The 15326-nt window shown below is 56.3% G+C and overlaps 8 protein-coding genes across 8 annotated transcripts; 5 read left to right on the plus strand and 3 right to left on the minus strand.

Annotated features, from left to right (window-relative positions):
• Positions 1-128: 128 nt before the first annotated feature.
• Positions 129-902, plus strand: KRP23_622 (Eukaryotic translation initiation factor 2 subunit beta; the record flags this gene model as incomplete). Its single annotated transcript, XM_067891157.1, has 2 exons — positions 129-266; positions 339-902. 2 exons carry the CDS (start codon positions 129-131, stop codon positions 900-902), a joined length of 702 nt encoding a protein of 233 aa, XP_067751184.1.
• Positions 903-1158: 256 nt separating this feature from the next.
• On the minus strand, positions 1159-3551 carry KRP23_623 (Zinc finger CCCH domain-containing protein 42; the record flags this gene model as incomplete). Its single annotated transcript, XM_067891168.1, has 4 exons — positions 1159-2858; positions 2934-3079; positions 3153-3323; positions 3412-3551. The coding sequence occupies 4 exons, from the start codon at positions 3549-3551 to the stop codon at positions 1159-1161; spliced, it is 2157 nt and encodes a 718-aa protein (XP_067751185.1).
• A 98-nt stretch (positions 3552-3649) lies between these two features.
• Positions 3650-4275, plus strand: KRP23_624 (uncharacterized protein; the record flags this gene model as incomplete). The annotated part of the gene is made up of 2 exons (XM_067891179.1): positions 3650-4015; positions 4087-4275. 2 exons carry the CDS (start codon positions 3650-3652, stop codon positions 4273-4275), a joined length of 555 nt encoding a protein of 184 aa, XP_067751186.1.
• Positions 4276-4576: 301 nt separating this feature from the next.
• KRP23_625 (NADH dehydrogenase [ubiquinone] iron-sulfur protein 8, mitochondrial) lies at positions 4577-5354 on the minus strand (the record flags this gene model as incomplete). The annotated part of the gene is made up of 3 exons (XM_067891190.1): positions 4577-4819; positions 4890-4950; positions 5041-5354. The coding sequence occupies 3 exons, from the start codon at positions 5352-5354 to the stop codon at positions 4577-4579; spliced, it is 618 nt and encodes a 205-aa protein (XP_067751187.1).
• A 237-nt stretch (positions 5355-5591) lies between these two features.
• On the plus strand, positions 5592-6627 carry KRP23_626 (DNA-directed RNA polymerase I subunit RPA43; the record flags this gene model as incomplete). The annotated part of the gene is made up of 3 exons (XM_067891202.1): positions 5592-5986; positions 6056-6115; positions 6189-6627. 3 exons carry the CDS (start codon positions 5592-5594, stop codon positions 6625-6627), a joined length of 894 nt encoding a protein of 297 aa, XP_067751188.1.
• Positions 6628-6802: 175 nt separating this feature from the next.
• On the minus strand, positions 6803-8149 carry KRP23_627 (Tubulin-specific chaperone C; the record flags this gene model as incomplete). The annotated part of the gene is made up of 1 exon (XM_067891213.1): positions 6803-8149. The coding sequence occupies one exon, from the start codon at positions 8147-8149 to the stop codon at positions 6803-6805; it is 1347 nt and encodes a 448-aa protein (XP_067751189.1).
• A 240-nt stretch (positions 8150-8389) lies between these two features.
• KRP23_628 (FHA domain-containing protein FhaA) lies at positions 8390-8860 on the plus strand (the record flags this gene model as incomplete). The annotated part of the gene is made up of 1 exon (XM_067891227.1): positions 8390-8860. One exon carries the CDS (start codon positions 8390-8392, stop codon positions 8858-8860), a length of 471 nt encoding a protein of 156 aa, XP_067751190.1.
• A 5629-nt stretch (positions 8861-14489) lies between these two features.
• On the plus strand, positions 14490-15059 carry KRP23_629 (uncharacterized protein; the record flags this gene model as incomplete). Its single annotated transcript, XM_067891238.1, has 1 exon — positions 14490-15059. The coding sequence occupies one exon, from the start codon at positions 14490-14492 to the stop codon at positions 15057-15059; it is 570 nt and encodes a 189-aa protein (XP_067751191.1).
• Between the last annotated feature and the right edge of the window lie 267 nt (positions 15060-15326).

The raw sequence follows: 15326 nt of genomic DNA on the forward strand, positions 1-15326 counted from the left end.
AAGAACGGTAACCTCATTTGACTGGTCAAAATACAGCAGCCACCAGAAAAGTCTTCGGAAGTCGAGCGGAAGAAAAAACTCGAGCCACGCGCACCAGCCAAGGGGGAGCACAAGATCAGACAAAGAGGATGGCCGATATCGCCGACAAGCAGGAGCTGCCGCCCGTGGGGGATGCCGGTGTGGCCCCGCCCGCCGTGCCCGAGGATGTGGCCGCCATGTTCGACCTGAAGAAGAAGAAGAAAAAGTCCAAGAAGGTCAAGAAGGAGGTGCGTCGCGAGCTCCCATCAGCTCTTGTATTATTTTACTAAAAACCATTTTTCTTATTTGGATTTTATTAGAAGAAGGACAAGTCAGAGGCTGCTGAGGGTGCCGCCGACGCCGCGCCCGACGCCAACTCGGTGCTGGTGCAGGACCCGGCCACGTACTCGTACAAGGACGAGCTGCTGGCGCGCATCCTGGCTAAGCTGCACGAGAACAACCCGGAGCTCACGGACCGCAAGCGCCACACGATGAAGCCCCCGCAGCTCATGCGCGTGGGAACGAAGAAGACGCTGTGGGTGAACTTCCAGGAGATCTGCCAGATGATGCACCGCAGCCCTGAGCACGTGCTGCAGTTCACGCTCGCCGAGCTGGGCACGGAAGGATCCATCGACGGCAACCAGCGCCTCGTCATCCGCGGCCGCTACGTGCCCAAGTACATTGAGTCGCTGCTGCGCAAGTACATCACCGAGTACGTGTCGTGCCAGATGTGCCGCTCGCCCAACACGACGCTCACGCGCGACTCGGTCAGCCGCCTCTACTTCGTGCACTGCCAAGACTGTGGCTCCTCGCGGTCCGTGGCTGCCATCCGCTCGGGTTTCCACGCCGCCACGCGTGCCGACAGAAGGGCCGCGCGCAAGTAAAACTGCCGTCTGCAGACACTAGTCGGGCACTGAGACGCGCGTGGTGGAGGGCTACAGGTTAGAGCAAGAATTGGCAGCAATGGCACTAGAACCCTCTGTTGCGAGCCTAGAGCTGCTCTCGTGGGCTTTGGAAGTGTGAGATACGTATGTGAGCCTTTGACGAAGCGCGAGAGATGAACACGGAGAAGAGGAATCTATTATAGCTGTTCGGTGTCGCCAGGCTAGCTAAGTCTTGTCTGTCAACGACCTTCGTTCACTAGTGGTGCTTGCTCTTCTTTGCCTTGTGACCGATGCTAGAGTCCGCAGCAGGACGCTTTGAGCCGTGGCGCGAGATAATGATGTGGCGCTCGAGTCCGTCGCCGGTGCTCTCGTGCGCAAGACCAAGGCGCTCAGCACAGTCGTGTGCCAGGAGCCGCTCGAAGCCGTTCAGGTTGGAGGCCAGGTGCATCTCGTGGTCTTCTCCCGACACGTTGAAGGCCTCGATCTTCTTCACAAGAGTGTGCGAGCTGCCTTCCGAGATGCCCGCCGCCCTGTTGTTGCGTACAGGGGCCGGAGCACGACGAGGAGCAGGGGTTGGCTTGGCAGCAGGCTTTGTTGGGGGAGCTTCATCTTCGGAATCTGAAGAATCGGAGCTCGACGAGTCTGATGACGACGACTTGGACGGCGTCTTCTTCGTAGCCGCCTTGGGAGCAGGCGTTGGCTTGGCAACTGGCTTACTCGCAGGCTTCAGCGTCGACTTTACTGCCGACTTGGACGGAGCTTCATCGTCAGAATCCGCTTCAGGCTCGGAAGATAGTTCCGCGAGAGTAGGCTTGCTAGTTGGAGCAGGCTTAGGTGGGGCTTCGTCCTCCTCATCGTCGGATTCCGAGTCCGATGACAATTCCATCTTGGGGGCCGGGTTAGCATTTTGAGTAGGCTCTGGGGCTTCATCATCGGAGCTATCAGAATCAGACGACAACTCCGTCGTGGGCACTGACGCAGGCACCGGCGCCGGCTTAGCTGTGGGCTTGTCGTCAAAATCCTCATCTGACTCGGACTCGGACGTCTGCTCCTTCACGACAGGTGTCGGGGTATCGGGGACGGAGGCCGACGAACGAGGCTTAGCATCGTCAAAATCGTCATCAGTCTCCGTGTCTGAAGCACCAGCCGCCATAGACATCGGCTCATCGTTATCATCGCGCGGTTGCACAGTAGAGGCTTCAGGCATGTCTTCATCCTCTGACTCGGACTCGCTGGAAAATGCGAGCTGCGGGACGCTCTCGACGTAGGACACGTGGTTTGCCACCTTGGGCAGCGGTGCAGGCTCTTCAGCTTGCTTTTTCTTTTGTTCCTTCGTTGCAGGTTTCGGTTCCTCCTTGACCTTGGGCTTAGCCTTTTCAGACTTTGCGGACAGTGTGACACGAACATGCTTGCGCAGACTCTTGAACTTGTGTACACTAGCATCACACGAAGCACAGAATGGAACCTCGCACTGTTCGCACCGCACGTTAGCAGTTTTAGATTCGCACTCTCCACAGCGCGGCAGCTTCGGCACGGGTGGGAGCTTCGAGCGCTTGTGTTTCGCCATTACACGAGCACGGTGCACAGCGGAGTTGCAGTCGTCGCAGTAAAGCGAGTTGTCGCACTTTGCGCATTTCCACACAGCCACACCTGGTTTCTCGCATTCGACACATGCGCGAGGCTCATCGTTCTGTTCGAGTTCAGCCTTGCTTTCATCACCCCTGCTTTTGGCTTTAGCAACAATCTTCTTTGCAGGAGCCTTTTTCACAGGAGCGTCCTTCGCAGGAGCGTTCTTCGCAGGAACATTCTGCACAGCAGCCATAACTGGAGCAGCACTTGCTTTCGGTACGTGAACGAATCTGCACGCATCGCCACGGGTACACACTCCGCTTTGGAAGAACAGACAAGGCCGATTGGCCTTCTCCGTTGACGCTGCAGTGTCTGGTTTGGGGAGGCCTAAAACGTGTGCAAACTTGCATTCAGCACCCTGAGAGCAGTAGCCACGCGAAAAATGACGGCAAACCTGCGTGCCTGGGATAGCTTGAATTTCAGGCGACACCTCAGCCGGACCAGGAGAATTCCGCGGCGCTTTCTTCTTCGGCTCACGTTTCGCTTTCTGAACAGTAGGAGAAGCCGTCGGCGGCGCAAACTGCGCAGAATCCGTAACGTGCTGGTACCTGCTCAAACCACCACAACAATCAGCATCGCCCCAGTAAAACAACAGTACAGTATTCAGGGCATTGAACGTACTTGCACATGTCGCCCTTGCGGCAGATCCCAGCAGCGAATCCGCGGCACGGCTGGTTGGCGTTCTTGAATTGGCGCTGGATCCTGACCTTGAGTGTCTTGCCGTACACCACGGCGCCGTTCGTTGCCTCCACAGCCTTCCTCGCATGGTTCTTCTGTGCAAACACCACCTGCCTGCATGTATGTCACCCAATTATATATACAAGTTAATTAACAGCTCAAATGCATTGGAACAAGCAGTTTGCAGCGCAGTAGAACGTACGCCGAGTTGCTTCCGCTGTGCGTGACGCGCATGATGGGGCCGTACGTGCGGTACATGTTCATGAGCATGCGGTCATCCAGGCCTGTGCCAATGCCCGAGAGCTCGATGGTCGTTTCCTGACCTTCGTGCGTCGTGGCCATGGTGACTCTCAACTGCAATTGACTTTTTGGCTGGCTACGGCGAGAAGCTCCTGTAAATATGTCACTACACCGAGGGAGTCAAACTTTACCTCGTAAGTATGCCATATCGGAGTGCAGCCTACCGGCCGGTTCCCATGGAGGACGCTGCTGCTGCACGCTCGCTTACGACAACAGGCAAGCGACAGAGGGCTGTGGAAAGTGATGCAGATCTATTGGAAGAGATAAAGAGTGAGACTGCGCAAGTTCCAGCGACGACGAGTGAGAATTACGTGAATGGCAATGAAAAACCGGACGAGGAGGAGGAAAAGACTGCCGATGCCAGTGACTGTCAGTCTGCAGCAGTAGGAGGAGGCGGTGATGGAGCTGAAGAGGAGAGTGGGGAGGAGGAAGCTTTGGTGGTGCTGGAGCTCTGCGACTTCAAGAACCACCCGCTGCTCGACGACTACAGCTCGGCGACGCTTGAGGTGGGTGCACTGACGGCGAGTTCTTTTGAGCTGCCTGGCTTGGAGCGGCTGACGTGTGTTGTTTTGAGTAGGGTATTGACACGGCGACGCCCAAGTTAAAGATCGGAGAGTACGAGCTGCATGGTCAGCTTGAGGAGACGGTGGGCACGAGCTACTTCTACGACACGGACACGTCGAGTGTGCCGGACAAAACGTACCGTTTCGCAGGCCAGACCATCAAGAAGATCAAGTTCACGATCGCACCTCCGGAAGATCCGTAGTCTGCTGCTCGTGACGAATATACATTCTCCTCTGTATTTGTAGCTAATCGAGGCTGTGGGCCTGTATAGCAAGACGCTCGCTGGAAGCTGCTCTCTTTAGACAATCGCGACAGCTCATGGACAAGCCTCAAACTCGATTCATTCGCTCTTACTTTCTTTGTTATAAAGGCATCCCACTCGTCTACCTCGCTGGAGCAGTCAGGCAAGGCTGATGCTACAAAACTTACACCAGTCCCCACGCGGTTCCGCCCCGAGTAAGGATGGATCTCGCCACAGGATCTTCCTCTGTGTGAGTCTCTGTTTAACGGTAGAGCTGCTCGACCGAGAGGTTCTTGGCAATCTCGAACTCCCACTTGTCGCCGTTGGCCAGCAGCTTGGCCTTGTCGTACAGCAGCTCCTCGTGGCTCTCGGTGGCGAACTCGAAGTTTGGGCCCTCGACGATGGCGTCCACAGGGCACGCCTCCTGGCAGAAGCCGCAGTAGATGCACTTGGTCATGTCGATGTCATAGCGGGTCGTACGACGGGCGCCGTCCGCGCGTGGCTCCTGCATCACCCAAACACCACTATCAGCATACTTTCCCCTCGTAAGATCCATTTAACACTGCTCCACGTACCGCCTCGATGGTGATAGCCTGCGCGGGGCAAATAGCCTCGCACAGCTTGCAGGCGATACATCTAAAGTACACAAATCACAGTAAAACTCCTATTAGTACGCGACTCTTCCGGCGTCTATGGTCGGACCACCAGAATGCCCACCGTACTCACCGTTCCTCGCCGCTCGGGTAGCGACGCAGCGCGTGCTCGCCACGGAAGCGCGGGCTGAGCATGCCCTTCTCATACGGGTAGTTGATGGTCACCTTGCGCTCCACGTGCACCTCCCAGGCCAGCCAAGTGGCGCGGAACACGTCCGACAGGAAGAAAGTGTCAGACATCTTCTCGACCACCTCGCCCCACGTGGGCTTAGGATCCAACTGGCCGGGTGGCGGTATGTTTGCGAAGCCGCGCGTGCTGCCGGCCACCGCGCGACCCAGACTCTGCTTGGCGGCCACGGCCGATCGACGCAGCATGAGGACGTTCATCGCTTCGCGTTCCGGTAGTGTGGGGAGGAGCGACGAGCGGCCAAGAACGGCTAGACCCTGCTGCAACGTAAACAGTATTAAGTTGCATGTTGGATGATAAGCAACGTAAGTGGTGAGATTTGATTGGTGTAAAATGGGACAACTGAAATTACAGAAATAGGCTAGACGCTTTCATTGGAAGCGAAGGCCGCCATTAGCCTGTTTGGTGGTAAAGCAAGTGTAGGGAGCTGTGTGGTGATGGCGTCGTCCAATGCGTTCGTGCTGTGCAAGGTGCGGCACAGTGTGAGTCTGTCGCCGTGCCACGCCATGGAGCCGCGCGTGGGCATCGAGCAGGAGCTCACGGAGCAGCTCATGCGCTACTCGGAGGCGCTGAAGGGTGTGGTGTTGAGCTTCAGCGACGTGCAGCTGGCGCGACCTAACGGCACCATCGTGAACGAGATGCCCTATATCCACTGCAAGGTGCAGGCTGATGCACTCGTGTTCCGCCCCAAGGAGGGCATGAAGCTGCGCGGCATCGTCAACAAGATCGGTAGCAACCACGTGGGTATGCTCTTCGCTGGCGTCTTCAACGGCTCCGTGTCCGAGGCCGAGCTGCCCAAGGGATATGTGCACAACTACGCCCAGGACTGCTGGTACGCTACTGCAATTGCTGTTAGATTGGTGGGTTAGTGGTGCTGATTTAAGCCTTGCTGGTTGTTTAGGCTGGGCGAGGACGGCTCCTCCATCTCCGTGGAGAACGAGGTCGAAGTGAAAGTTCTGCGGTGAGTTGACTGGCGAAGTGGGATCAACATTATTGCAATGCACCGAGCTAAAGGGTTCTTTAATGTTGTGTAGAGTCCACGTTGCTGGTGGCATGATCGCCATTGAAGCGACGATGCGTTTCGGCGGCGCTAATGCCGTCAAGTCGACGGTGACAAAGCCGAAGAAGGCCACGCACCTTGACCTCTCAGCGAAGCAACCGGTGAAGGTGGCTGAACCCGTGAAGGAGAAGAAGTCTAAGAAGTCCAAGCACCTCAACCTTGCAGTAGCCGAGGAGCCGGTGAAGACCAAGAAAGCCAAGAAGTTGAAGCACCTCAACCTTGCGGGGGAGGTGCCCACGGCTGAACCGGTCAAGGAAAAGGCCAAGAAAAGCAAGAAGCGCAAGCACGACAAACCTGCTGAGGAGGAAGTAGTACAGGAAGAAACGACTCCCGTGGAAGCGGAGGTCAAACCTAAAAAGCACAAGGACAAAGACGCCAAGAAGAAAAAGCTCAAGAAAAGCAAGCACGACTAGACTTACAGAGAAGTGACGCTAGGCGAGACGATAGAAGGATGTCAGGCATCCTACTGCGTGTGTTTATATACTTTTTCCAAGTCTGCTATCTCATCGATCTGGCCACGCCATGAGTCGCTAAACAAGACACCTCCCTTAAATATGCTCGTCGAGCAAGCTGAACGCTGGCGAGATTTTATTCATACGACACCAGGTTTTCCAGCTCGACCGGGATGCCAGGCAGCGGTTGCTTTGGGTCGCGGATACTCCAGTTCGGAGACTGCTGCGCTTTGTGCCACTTAAAGTCATTCACCTTCGCCCACAAGCCAGAGTCCTTCTGCACACCCAAGCGCTCCAGCTGTGCCGTCAACCCGTCAAACTGAAGGCGGTAAGGCCCAAACAGCATCTGCTGGCAATCCTCGATAATGGGGTGGCTTGAAATGCGCAGGTGGAAGGTCGTAGCAGTGCTCAAATGAACGCGAAGCTGGCGACACGCTACAAAGAATTCACAGCCATTGCAGCTCTCCAGCCACAAACTACCGAATATCGCTCCAGTGTAGAAGACGCAGTTCTTCAAAGCATCGCCGCGGATGGCCGATGTCTCGACGCACACCAGCACAACGCAGTTGGTCAGACGCGAGAAGTTTAGGTCGCGGCGTTTGCTGTCATCGCTACCGGAGAAACTGCTGCTGTCGATGATGATCACCTCGTTCTGCTTGTTGGCATGCACCAGCTCATCAAATTCCATCAATTTCTGCGCCGTCTGCTGGTTGCTTACAACATCAGCTGAACGAAACGACGTATCCTGTTCCGGCTCATCCTGCATCTCTGCTGTCTTGGACTTCGCTTTTCTCGCAGCATGAGCTCGGAACGTAAACTTCTTCCTGGGGGCAAACGTCGCGCGTGTGGAATCAATCAGCTCCAGCAGTTTAGCTAAAATCAACTGCGTATGGCGCGTATCGTACGGCGACAAATACAGCGACGCCGCAGTAGCTGCAGCATCCCGCATGGTGTTCACCTCCAGCACCAGTGCGTCCAGCTTGACCTCCTTGGCTGGTTCGCAGGGCAGCGGCTGCTTCTTCTGCTCGCAGAACAGCCCCACTTGCTTGCGCACATGTTCTTCCTGCTTCGTGAACGTCTCCCAGAAGGCCGTAGCCAGCTCGTCCGTCGTCAATTCTCGCTGCAGCCTCCAACCCGTCGAGCTCCTGGCCCCCTGCTTCTCCCTGCGTCGCTCCTCCAAAGCGTGCGCCAAGCTTTCTTCGTGCGTTGCAAGGACAGGAAACTCGCCCTTGATGTTCACTCTCTCGGGGCGTACAATGGCGCCGTGCAGCGGCTTGCACTCGAAGTAGCGCGTGCCCTGGAACGACCCGTCGCCTTTGCCCAGCGATTTGTCCAGGCGTACGCCCAGCCAGCCGTCGCCCGGGAGGCCTTCAATCGCCCCAATGTACACGATCTCTCCGTAGCGCTTGATGCTGGCGCGCAAGCTGCCGCTGGGGCCCGAGGACAGCAGTTCGCAGCGCGTTCCGATGGTCAGCGGCTCCATTTTGGCGTCTCTTCCTGGTTCATAAAGCTCGGTTTTGGTCGGCGTGTGGTTGGTTGAAAGCAAAATATTTCGACGAATCACGGCGAGCCAAATGTGCGAAGGATACAGCCAATCACAGCGCGCTGTCGAGGTAGGTACAACGTGGTGTTTCCGTTCAGACTCTCCCTCTGTAGACCGTCGGTACGTCAGCACTTCGAGATCTCAAGCGCAGCAGGAAGAAGCTCTAGCCAAGAAGCCAAGATGTACCCAGGAGGAGGCCAGCCCCCGCACGGATACCCGCAGCAGCCGGGGTACCCGCCGCAGCAAGGTTACCCGCCTCAGCAGCAAGGTTACCCGCCGCAGCAGCAAGGATATCCGCCGCAGCAGGGCTACCCTCCCCAACAGCAAGGTTACCCTCCCCAACAAGGCTACCCACCTCAGCAGGGATACCCTCCTCAGCAGGGATATCCTCCCCAGCAGGGCTACCCACCTCAGGCTGGTTACCCCGCGCAGCCCGGATACCCAGCCCACGGACACCATGCTCCTCAGGCTGGTTACGCGTACGCGCAGCCGGGTTACGTGACGCAGCCCGGCGTGGTCATCGCCGGCGGTAAGATGAAGCACGGCAAGTACAAACATGGCAAGCACAAGGGACACAAGTTCAAAGGCCACAAGTTCAAAGGCAAGGGCTTCAAAAAGATGAACAAGAAGATGAAGAAAATGTTCAAGTAGTCCTCCATTGGGACGCCCTCCGAGCAGAACCTAGGAGCTGTTAAGGAATGTCGAGTGTCGTAGACAAGCTGCAGGTGTCGCCGAAGTAGCGGTGCTGGAGAATAAAAACTGGCTGCAGAACGGGGCCAGTAGTATTGTCTTGCGTAGTTGTGCGAGCTGCGGAAGCTCGCGTTTGGCTTTTGGTAAATTGAGAAAATGGCAAAGAGCGTATGCACACTGTGTGTCGCTGACGCGACCATAATTCGGTAGTGTTTGTTGAGGCAAGTTGAAGCCGCATGCGTGCGCCAGCTCGTCAAGGTTGGCAGTACACATCCTAATTTTCGTGTTGTGTTCGTTTGCGGTACAGCTCCTCCCTGAAAACAACGCTGCCCAAGAGTAGCTACATACGTAGTATTAGACGTTGGTCGGCAGGCAGTTTGCGTCAGCCGGACCACACGCGAAGCTCAAGTATTTCAAAGTGATCTTTCGTTTGTTTCGTCGTCATCGAGTGGTAACTCACTGGTTAGTCATTCTAGAGCAATTAGCGGTTCGTGGTTTCGGCGCTCAATCAGTAGCCGAAAGGCAACTTCTGTTACAGCAACGATTACAGTTCGCCAAATACCCACAGCAAACTGTTTCTGATGCAGTCTCCCTCAATTGTTGCCCTAAAACAAGCACATCCACTATGGCCGAGTTCCGTCGACACGTCGTGTACGATGATCGGGCGCTGCAGTACATGTACTCATGCAGTACCGTTCGCTTGAACACGCACCATTCTCCTTACCGTAACTTACACATGACTCCTGACCAGCGTCTAGAAGCCTAGAGACATTCTGACGTGAGAGCCCGTTTGCAGCTGAGAGTGCCTTGCCTTCCTGACGCAGGGTCATAATCCGGTCCCGGATTTTCACTAAAGATTTCGCCTGTACTCCTACAGATCCTGGATAGCGCTCACGCCTGGGGTGAGACAGCCCAAGATGTTTTGCTCACCATAACGATTGAAGTTGCCTTGACCGTCTCGCCAGGCTTATAACACGAACAAACGTAGGTAAACTCGTGCTCTCTGCATCAATTGTCGAGGATACGCAGCAGCTTGTCGTCGCGAAGCGGAACCCAGTCGAGAGCTCATTCCTCAATTTGCCAAGCCTCGAAGACTCGACAGCCAGGAACAGCAAGGATACACCACCATGTTCGGCCGCCCACACTCGCCCCCGCACAGCCCGCCGCGCCACCACAACGGCCCACCCCCGCATCACCACAGCCCGCCTCCGCCGGATCACCGCGGGCCGCCGCCGCACCGCCACCACAGTCCTCCTCCTCCTGATCACCACCACCATGGACCCTCGCCGCACCACCACAACCCGCCTCCGCCGGACCACCGTGGGCCTCCTCCTCCGCGTGGCTGGTAAGCGTCCCCACGGTGTTCCCAGCAGAATATCATTCTTAAACTCGGCGAGTGCGTTGAGCTTGAGGACGATCTCGAGCACCATAAAATATACTTGATCTGCCCATTTCTTCCATGAGTTCGCCTTCCAAATACAAATGCCGAGGCCACCGTTATTAGGATAGTATTGTGCGACGACGGCGACAGACCTGTCGGACAGCGCTATTGAAGCGTGCTCTGACGTCTAGATCAGGTCTTAGATCAGGAATTGAGCAGAGACCAGCCACGGTGAATTATCACGGGTCTGCAGCGCAAGAGCTGCACGTCGCATGATCATTCCGCTCCACGGCCCTCTTGTTGCTGCTGCGACGGTGTGCGCCTTCATGCTTGCGATGATCTCTTCGGTTCGCTCCCACTAGACAAAGATCACAACGCTTTTCGCCGCACCGAGCACAAGAGACTTCGAGAGTAGTAGCAACATGTACGGCGGGTACCCAGGATCCCCGCGCGGAAGACACTCGCCACCACCACCGATGGACTACCCGCCTCCCGGACCGCCGCCGTACGGATATGGCCCAGGCCCGGGCTGTCCACCGCCAGTGTACGCTCCTCCTCCACCACCAGAGCCGTTTTCGCCTCCTCACTACCATCACCACGGGCCTCCTCCGCCGCCAGTCTTCTACGAGGGTCCTCCTCCGCCGCTGGGACCGGGATTTGGTCCTCCTCCCTGTTCGCCTCCGCACCACCACCGCCACCACCAGCCTCCACCGGGATGGTAAATGCGAGGCGCCGCGACGTGGGTGCCACGGCCCTCGCTTTGCTCAATGGACGCCAAGGGCGGAAATATATGTTACTTCTTGAGTTAGTTCGAGGTTTGCTTTTCTTTTGTATCTACCGCTATGCATGCTGTGCTGTAATAGCAAACGCTGGTTGCGATTTCAGAGATCGTCGTACGAACTCAGGATCACCTTCAAAATACAGGGATGACGGAGCATGATGCCCAAAAACTTAAGCGAGCTCGTGTATAGCTCGTGTAAATAAGTTTTGCTTGTGATGTTGATCAACAGTGCGCGTGGTTCAAACTGTAAACCCTGTTGCCAAAAGGCTATTGGGCTTGCAGACGTCGATGACTCGCCTTGTTTGGGGGGAAAAACCAGCGGCTCATCCCGCGACGAAAAAGGTTATACGCTTGCATCGTGAGTGCATTTATTTTGTAGTTGCCAGCAGTGCTGCGGTGCTAATTACCAGTCGCGGTGATGGTGGTGGTGGTGGTGGAAGGGTGATAATGGCGGCGAACACTCGTAGTAGACGGGAGGCGGGACCTCATACATCACTGGAAGAGGGGGCGCCGCATACACTACCGGAAGCGGAGGAGAGACCCCGTACACAACCGGAGGTGGGGGAGGGGCTTCATATACAACCGGCGGAGGTGGTGCGTATACCACTGGGGGAGGCGGAGGTGGAGCAGGGATGAAGTACACTGGTGGCGGTGGTGGGTAGCCCCTTTCACGCGGAGATCCTGGCCACATCTTGCTCGTTCGTCAAGTGCTTGATGCAAGGCAAAATGCTTTATGAGCTGTTCAAGAAGCGAGGCGGCAATATCATTTTGTGCACACAATGTTGGGACACTCGGATTTCAAGCAGAATTCAGCGAAATGGTCAACCAGTGGTCTGCGTGGGTAAACCGTGAGTCTCGGATTCCCCGTCTTTCAACTTAGCTCAAGTATCCAGGCACTACAAAGATCATCGCGTCAATCCCAAGACCAATTCAAGAAGTAACATATATTTCCGCCCTTGGCGTCCATTTAGCAAAGCGAGGGCCGTGGCACCCACGTCGCGGCGCCTCGCATTTACCATCCCGGTGGAGGCTGGTGGTGGCGGTGGTGGTGCGGAGGCGAACAGGGAGGAGGACCAAATCCCGGTCCCAGCGGCGGAGGAGGACCCTCGTAGAAGACTGGCGGCGGAGGAGGCCCGTGGTGATGGTAGTGAGGAGGCGAAAACGGCTCTGGTGGTGGAGGAGGAGCGTACACTGGCGGTGGACAGCCCGGGCCTGGGCCATATCCGTACGGCGGCGGTCCGGGAGGCGGGTAGTCCATCGGTGGTGGTGGCGAGTGTCTTCCGCGCGGGGATCCTGGGTACCCGCCGTACATGTTGCTACTACTCTCGAAGTCTCTTGTGCTCGGTGCGGCGAAAAGCGTTGTGATCTTTGTCTAGTGGGAGCGAACCGAAGAGATCATCGCAAGCATGAAGGCGCACACCGTCGCAGCAGCAACAAGAGGGCCGTGGAGCGGAATGATCATGCGACGTGCAGCTCTTGCGCTGCAGACCCGTGATAATTCACCGTGGCTGGTCTCTGCTCAATTCCTGATCTAAGACCTGATCTAGACGTCAGAGCACGCTTCAATAGCGCTGTCCGACAGGTCTGTCGCCGTCGTCGCACAATACTATCCTAATAACGGTGGCCTCGGCATTTGTATTTGGAAGGCGAACTCATGGAAGAAATGGGCAGATCAAGTATATTTTATGGTGCTCGAGATCGTCCTCAAGCTCAACGCACTCGCCGAGTTTAAGAATGATATTCTGCTGGGAACACCGTGGGGACGCTTACCAGCCACGCGGAGGAGGAGGCCCACGGTGGTCCGGCGGAGGCGGGTTGTGGTGGTGCGGCGAGGGTCCATGGTGGTGGTGATCAGGAGGAGGAGGACTGTGGTGGCGGTGCGGCGGCGGCCCGCGGTGATCCGGCGGAGGCGGGCTGTGGTGATGCGGGGGTGGGCCGTTGTGGTGGCGCGGCGGGCTGTGCGGGGGCGAGTGTGGGCGGCCGAACATGGTGGTGTATCCTTGCTGTTCCTGGCTGTCGAGTCTTCGAGGCTTGGCAAATTGAGGAATGAGCTCTCGACTGGGTTCCGCTTCGCGACGACAAGCTGCTGCGTATCCTCGACAATTGATGCAGAGAGCACGAGTTTACCTACGTTTGTTCGTGTTATAAGCCTGGCGAGACGGTCAAGGCAACTTCAATCGTTATGGTGAGCAAAACATCTTGGGCTGTCTCACCCCAGGCGTGAGCGCTATCCAGGATCTGTAGGAGTACAGGCGAAATCTTTAGTGAAAATCCGGGACCGGATTATGACCCTGCGTCAGGAAGGCAAGGCACTCTCAGCTGCAAACGGGCTCTCACGTCAGAATGTCTCTAGGCTTCTAGACGCTGGTCAGGAGTCATGTGTAAGTTACGGTAAGGAGAATGGTGCGTGTTCAAGCGAACGGTACTGCATGAGTACATGTACTGCAGCGCCCGATCATCGTACACGACGTGTCGACGGAACTCGGCCATAGTGGATGTGCTTGTTTTAGGGCAACAATTGAGGGAGACTGCATCAGAAACAGTTTGCTGTGGGTATTTGGCGAACTGTAATCGTTGCTGTAACAGAAGTTGCCTTTCGGCTACTGATTGAGCGCCGAAACCACGAACCGCTAATTGCTCTAGAATGACTAACCAGTGAGTTACCACTCGATGACGACGAAACAAACGAAAGATCACTTTGAAATACTTGAGCTTCGCGTGTGGTCCGGCTGACGCAAACTGCCTGCCGACCAACGTCTAATACTACGTATGTAGCTACTCTTGGGCAGCGTTGTTTTCAGGGAGGAGCTGTACCGCAAACGAACACAACACGAAAATTAGGATGTGTACTGCCAACCTTGACGAGCTGGCGCACGCATGCGGCTTCAACTTGCCTCAACAAACACTACCGAATTATGGTCGCGTCAGCGACACACAGTGTGCATACGCTCTTTGCCATTTTCTCAATTTACCAAAAGCCAAACGCGAGCTTCCGCAGCTCGCACAACTACGCAAGACAATACTACTGGCCCCGTTCTGCAGCCAGTTTTTATTCTCCAGCACCGCTACTTCGGCGACACCTGCAGCTTGTCTACAACACTCGACATTCCTTAACAGCTCCTAGGTTCTGCTCGGAGAGCGTCCCAATGGAGGACTACTTGAACATTTCCCTGATTTTCTTGCTCATCTTCTTGAAGCCTTTGCCTTTGAACTTGTGGCCCTTGTGCTTGCCTTGGATTAATAGTTGCTGTGCTTCATCTTACCCACCACCACCAAGCAGCTGCTGGAATCAGAAATTAACCGTCTGAGTCTTCATTAATCGATTTTGATTTGCCACGTCCGTAAAGTCCGTCGTCCATCGTCGATGTCCACACCCGGAATTCTCCAAGAGAGAACACGACAGCAGCTACAAGCCCAGGCACCGAGCGATGTACAACCAGCATCCGCCCGCCGGACAAGCGCCTCCGCAACAGGGTTACCCTCCCCAGCAGCAGTACCCCCCACAGCAGCAGCCCGCGCCGGGCCAAGCACCATCGCCGGCTTATCCCGCGCAGCAGCCTCCTCCAGCCTACCCTGCCCAGGCGGCTTACCCGCCACCCGCTCAACCGGCCTACCCGCCTCCACCGGCTTACGCCCACCCTCCGCCGCCACAGCACGCGTATCCGCCACCTCAGCCGGGTTATGCGTATCCGGCGGCACCTTTGCCACACGCGTACCCTCCCCCTCCAGTGTACGCTGCTCCGCCGCCGGTTGCGTACCCCGCGCAACCAGTGTACGTTGTGCAGCCTGGTGTGCACCATGCGCACCACCACCACCATGGCTATGGACATGGGCATTACAAGCGTAAGGGGTTGGGAGGGCTGCTCGGGTTCGGCGGCCACCGCCACCATGGCTATGGACATGGCTACGGGCATGGCTACGGCCATGGCTACGGCCATGGCTACGGACACGGACACTACAAGCACAAGGGCTACAAGCGCAAGGGATTCTTCAAGTAAATACAGAGGTTGCTTAGTTGGTATTGAAAATGCAATGTACTCTTCATGAGCGTCGAGTTGTAGCATCAACGCTTGTGCACCACCACTTTAGTCGAATTGCCACAGCACTACCACCACAAAATAATAACCTTGTCATCGACGCAGCGCGCACACACTGTCGGAGGGCTCCACCTCTATGCAAGCGCGCTGCGCTGGTGATTGCCTTGTATCTTAGACCGACTCAAGGTCCAGACGGCCGTTAGACACTTCGCCTGTCAACCGATGAAG

Source organism: Phytophthora ramorum, assembly GCF_020800215.1.
Source record: "Phytophthora ramorum isolate Pr-102 chromosome Unknown Phyram_PR-102_s0001, whole genome shotgun sequence".
Taxonomy (NCBI): Eukaryota; Oomycota; class Peronosporomycetes; order Peronosporales; family Peronosporaceae; genus Phytophthora; species Phytophthora ramorum.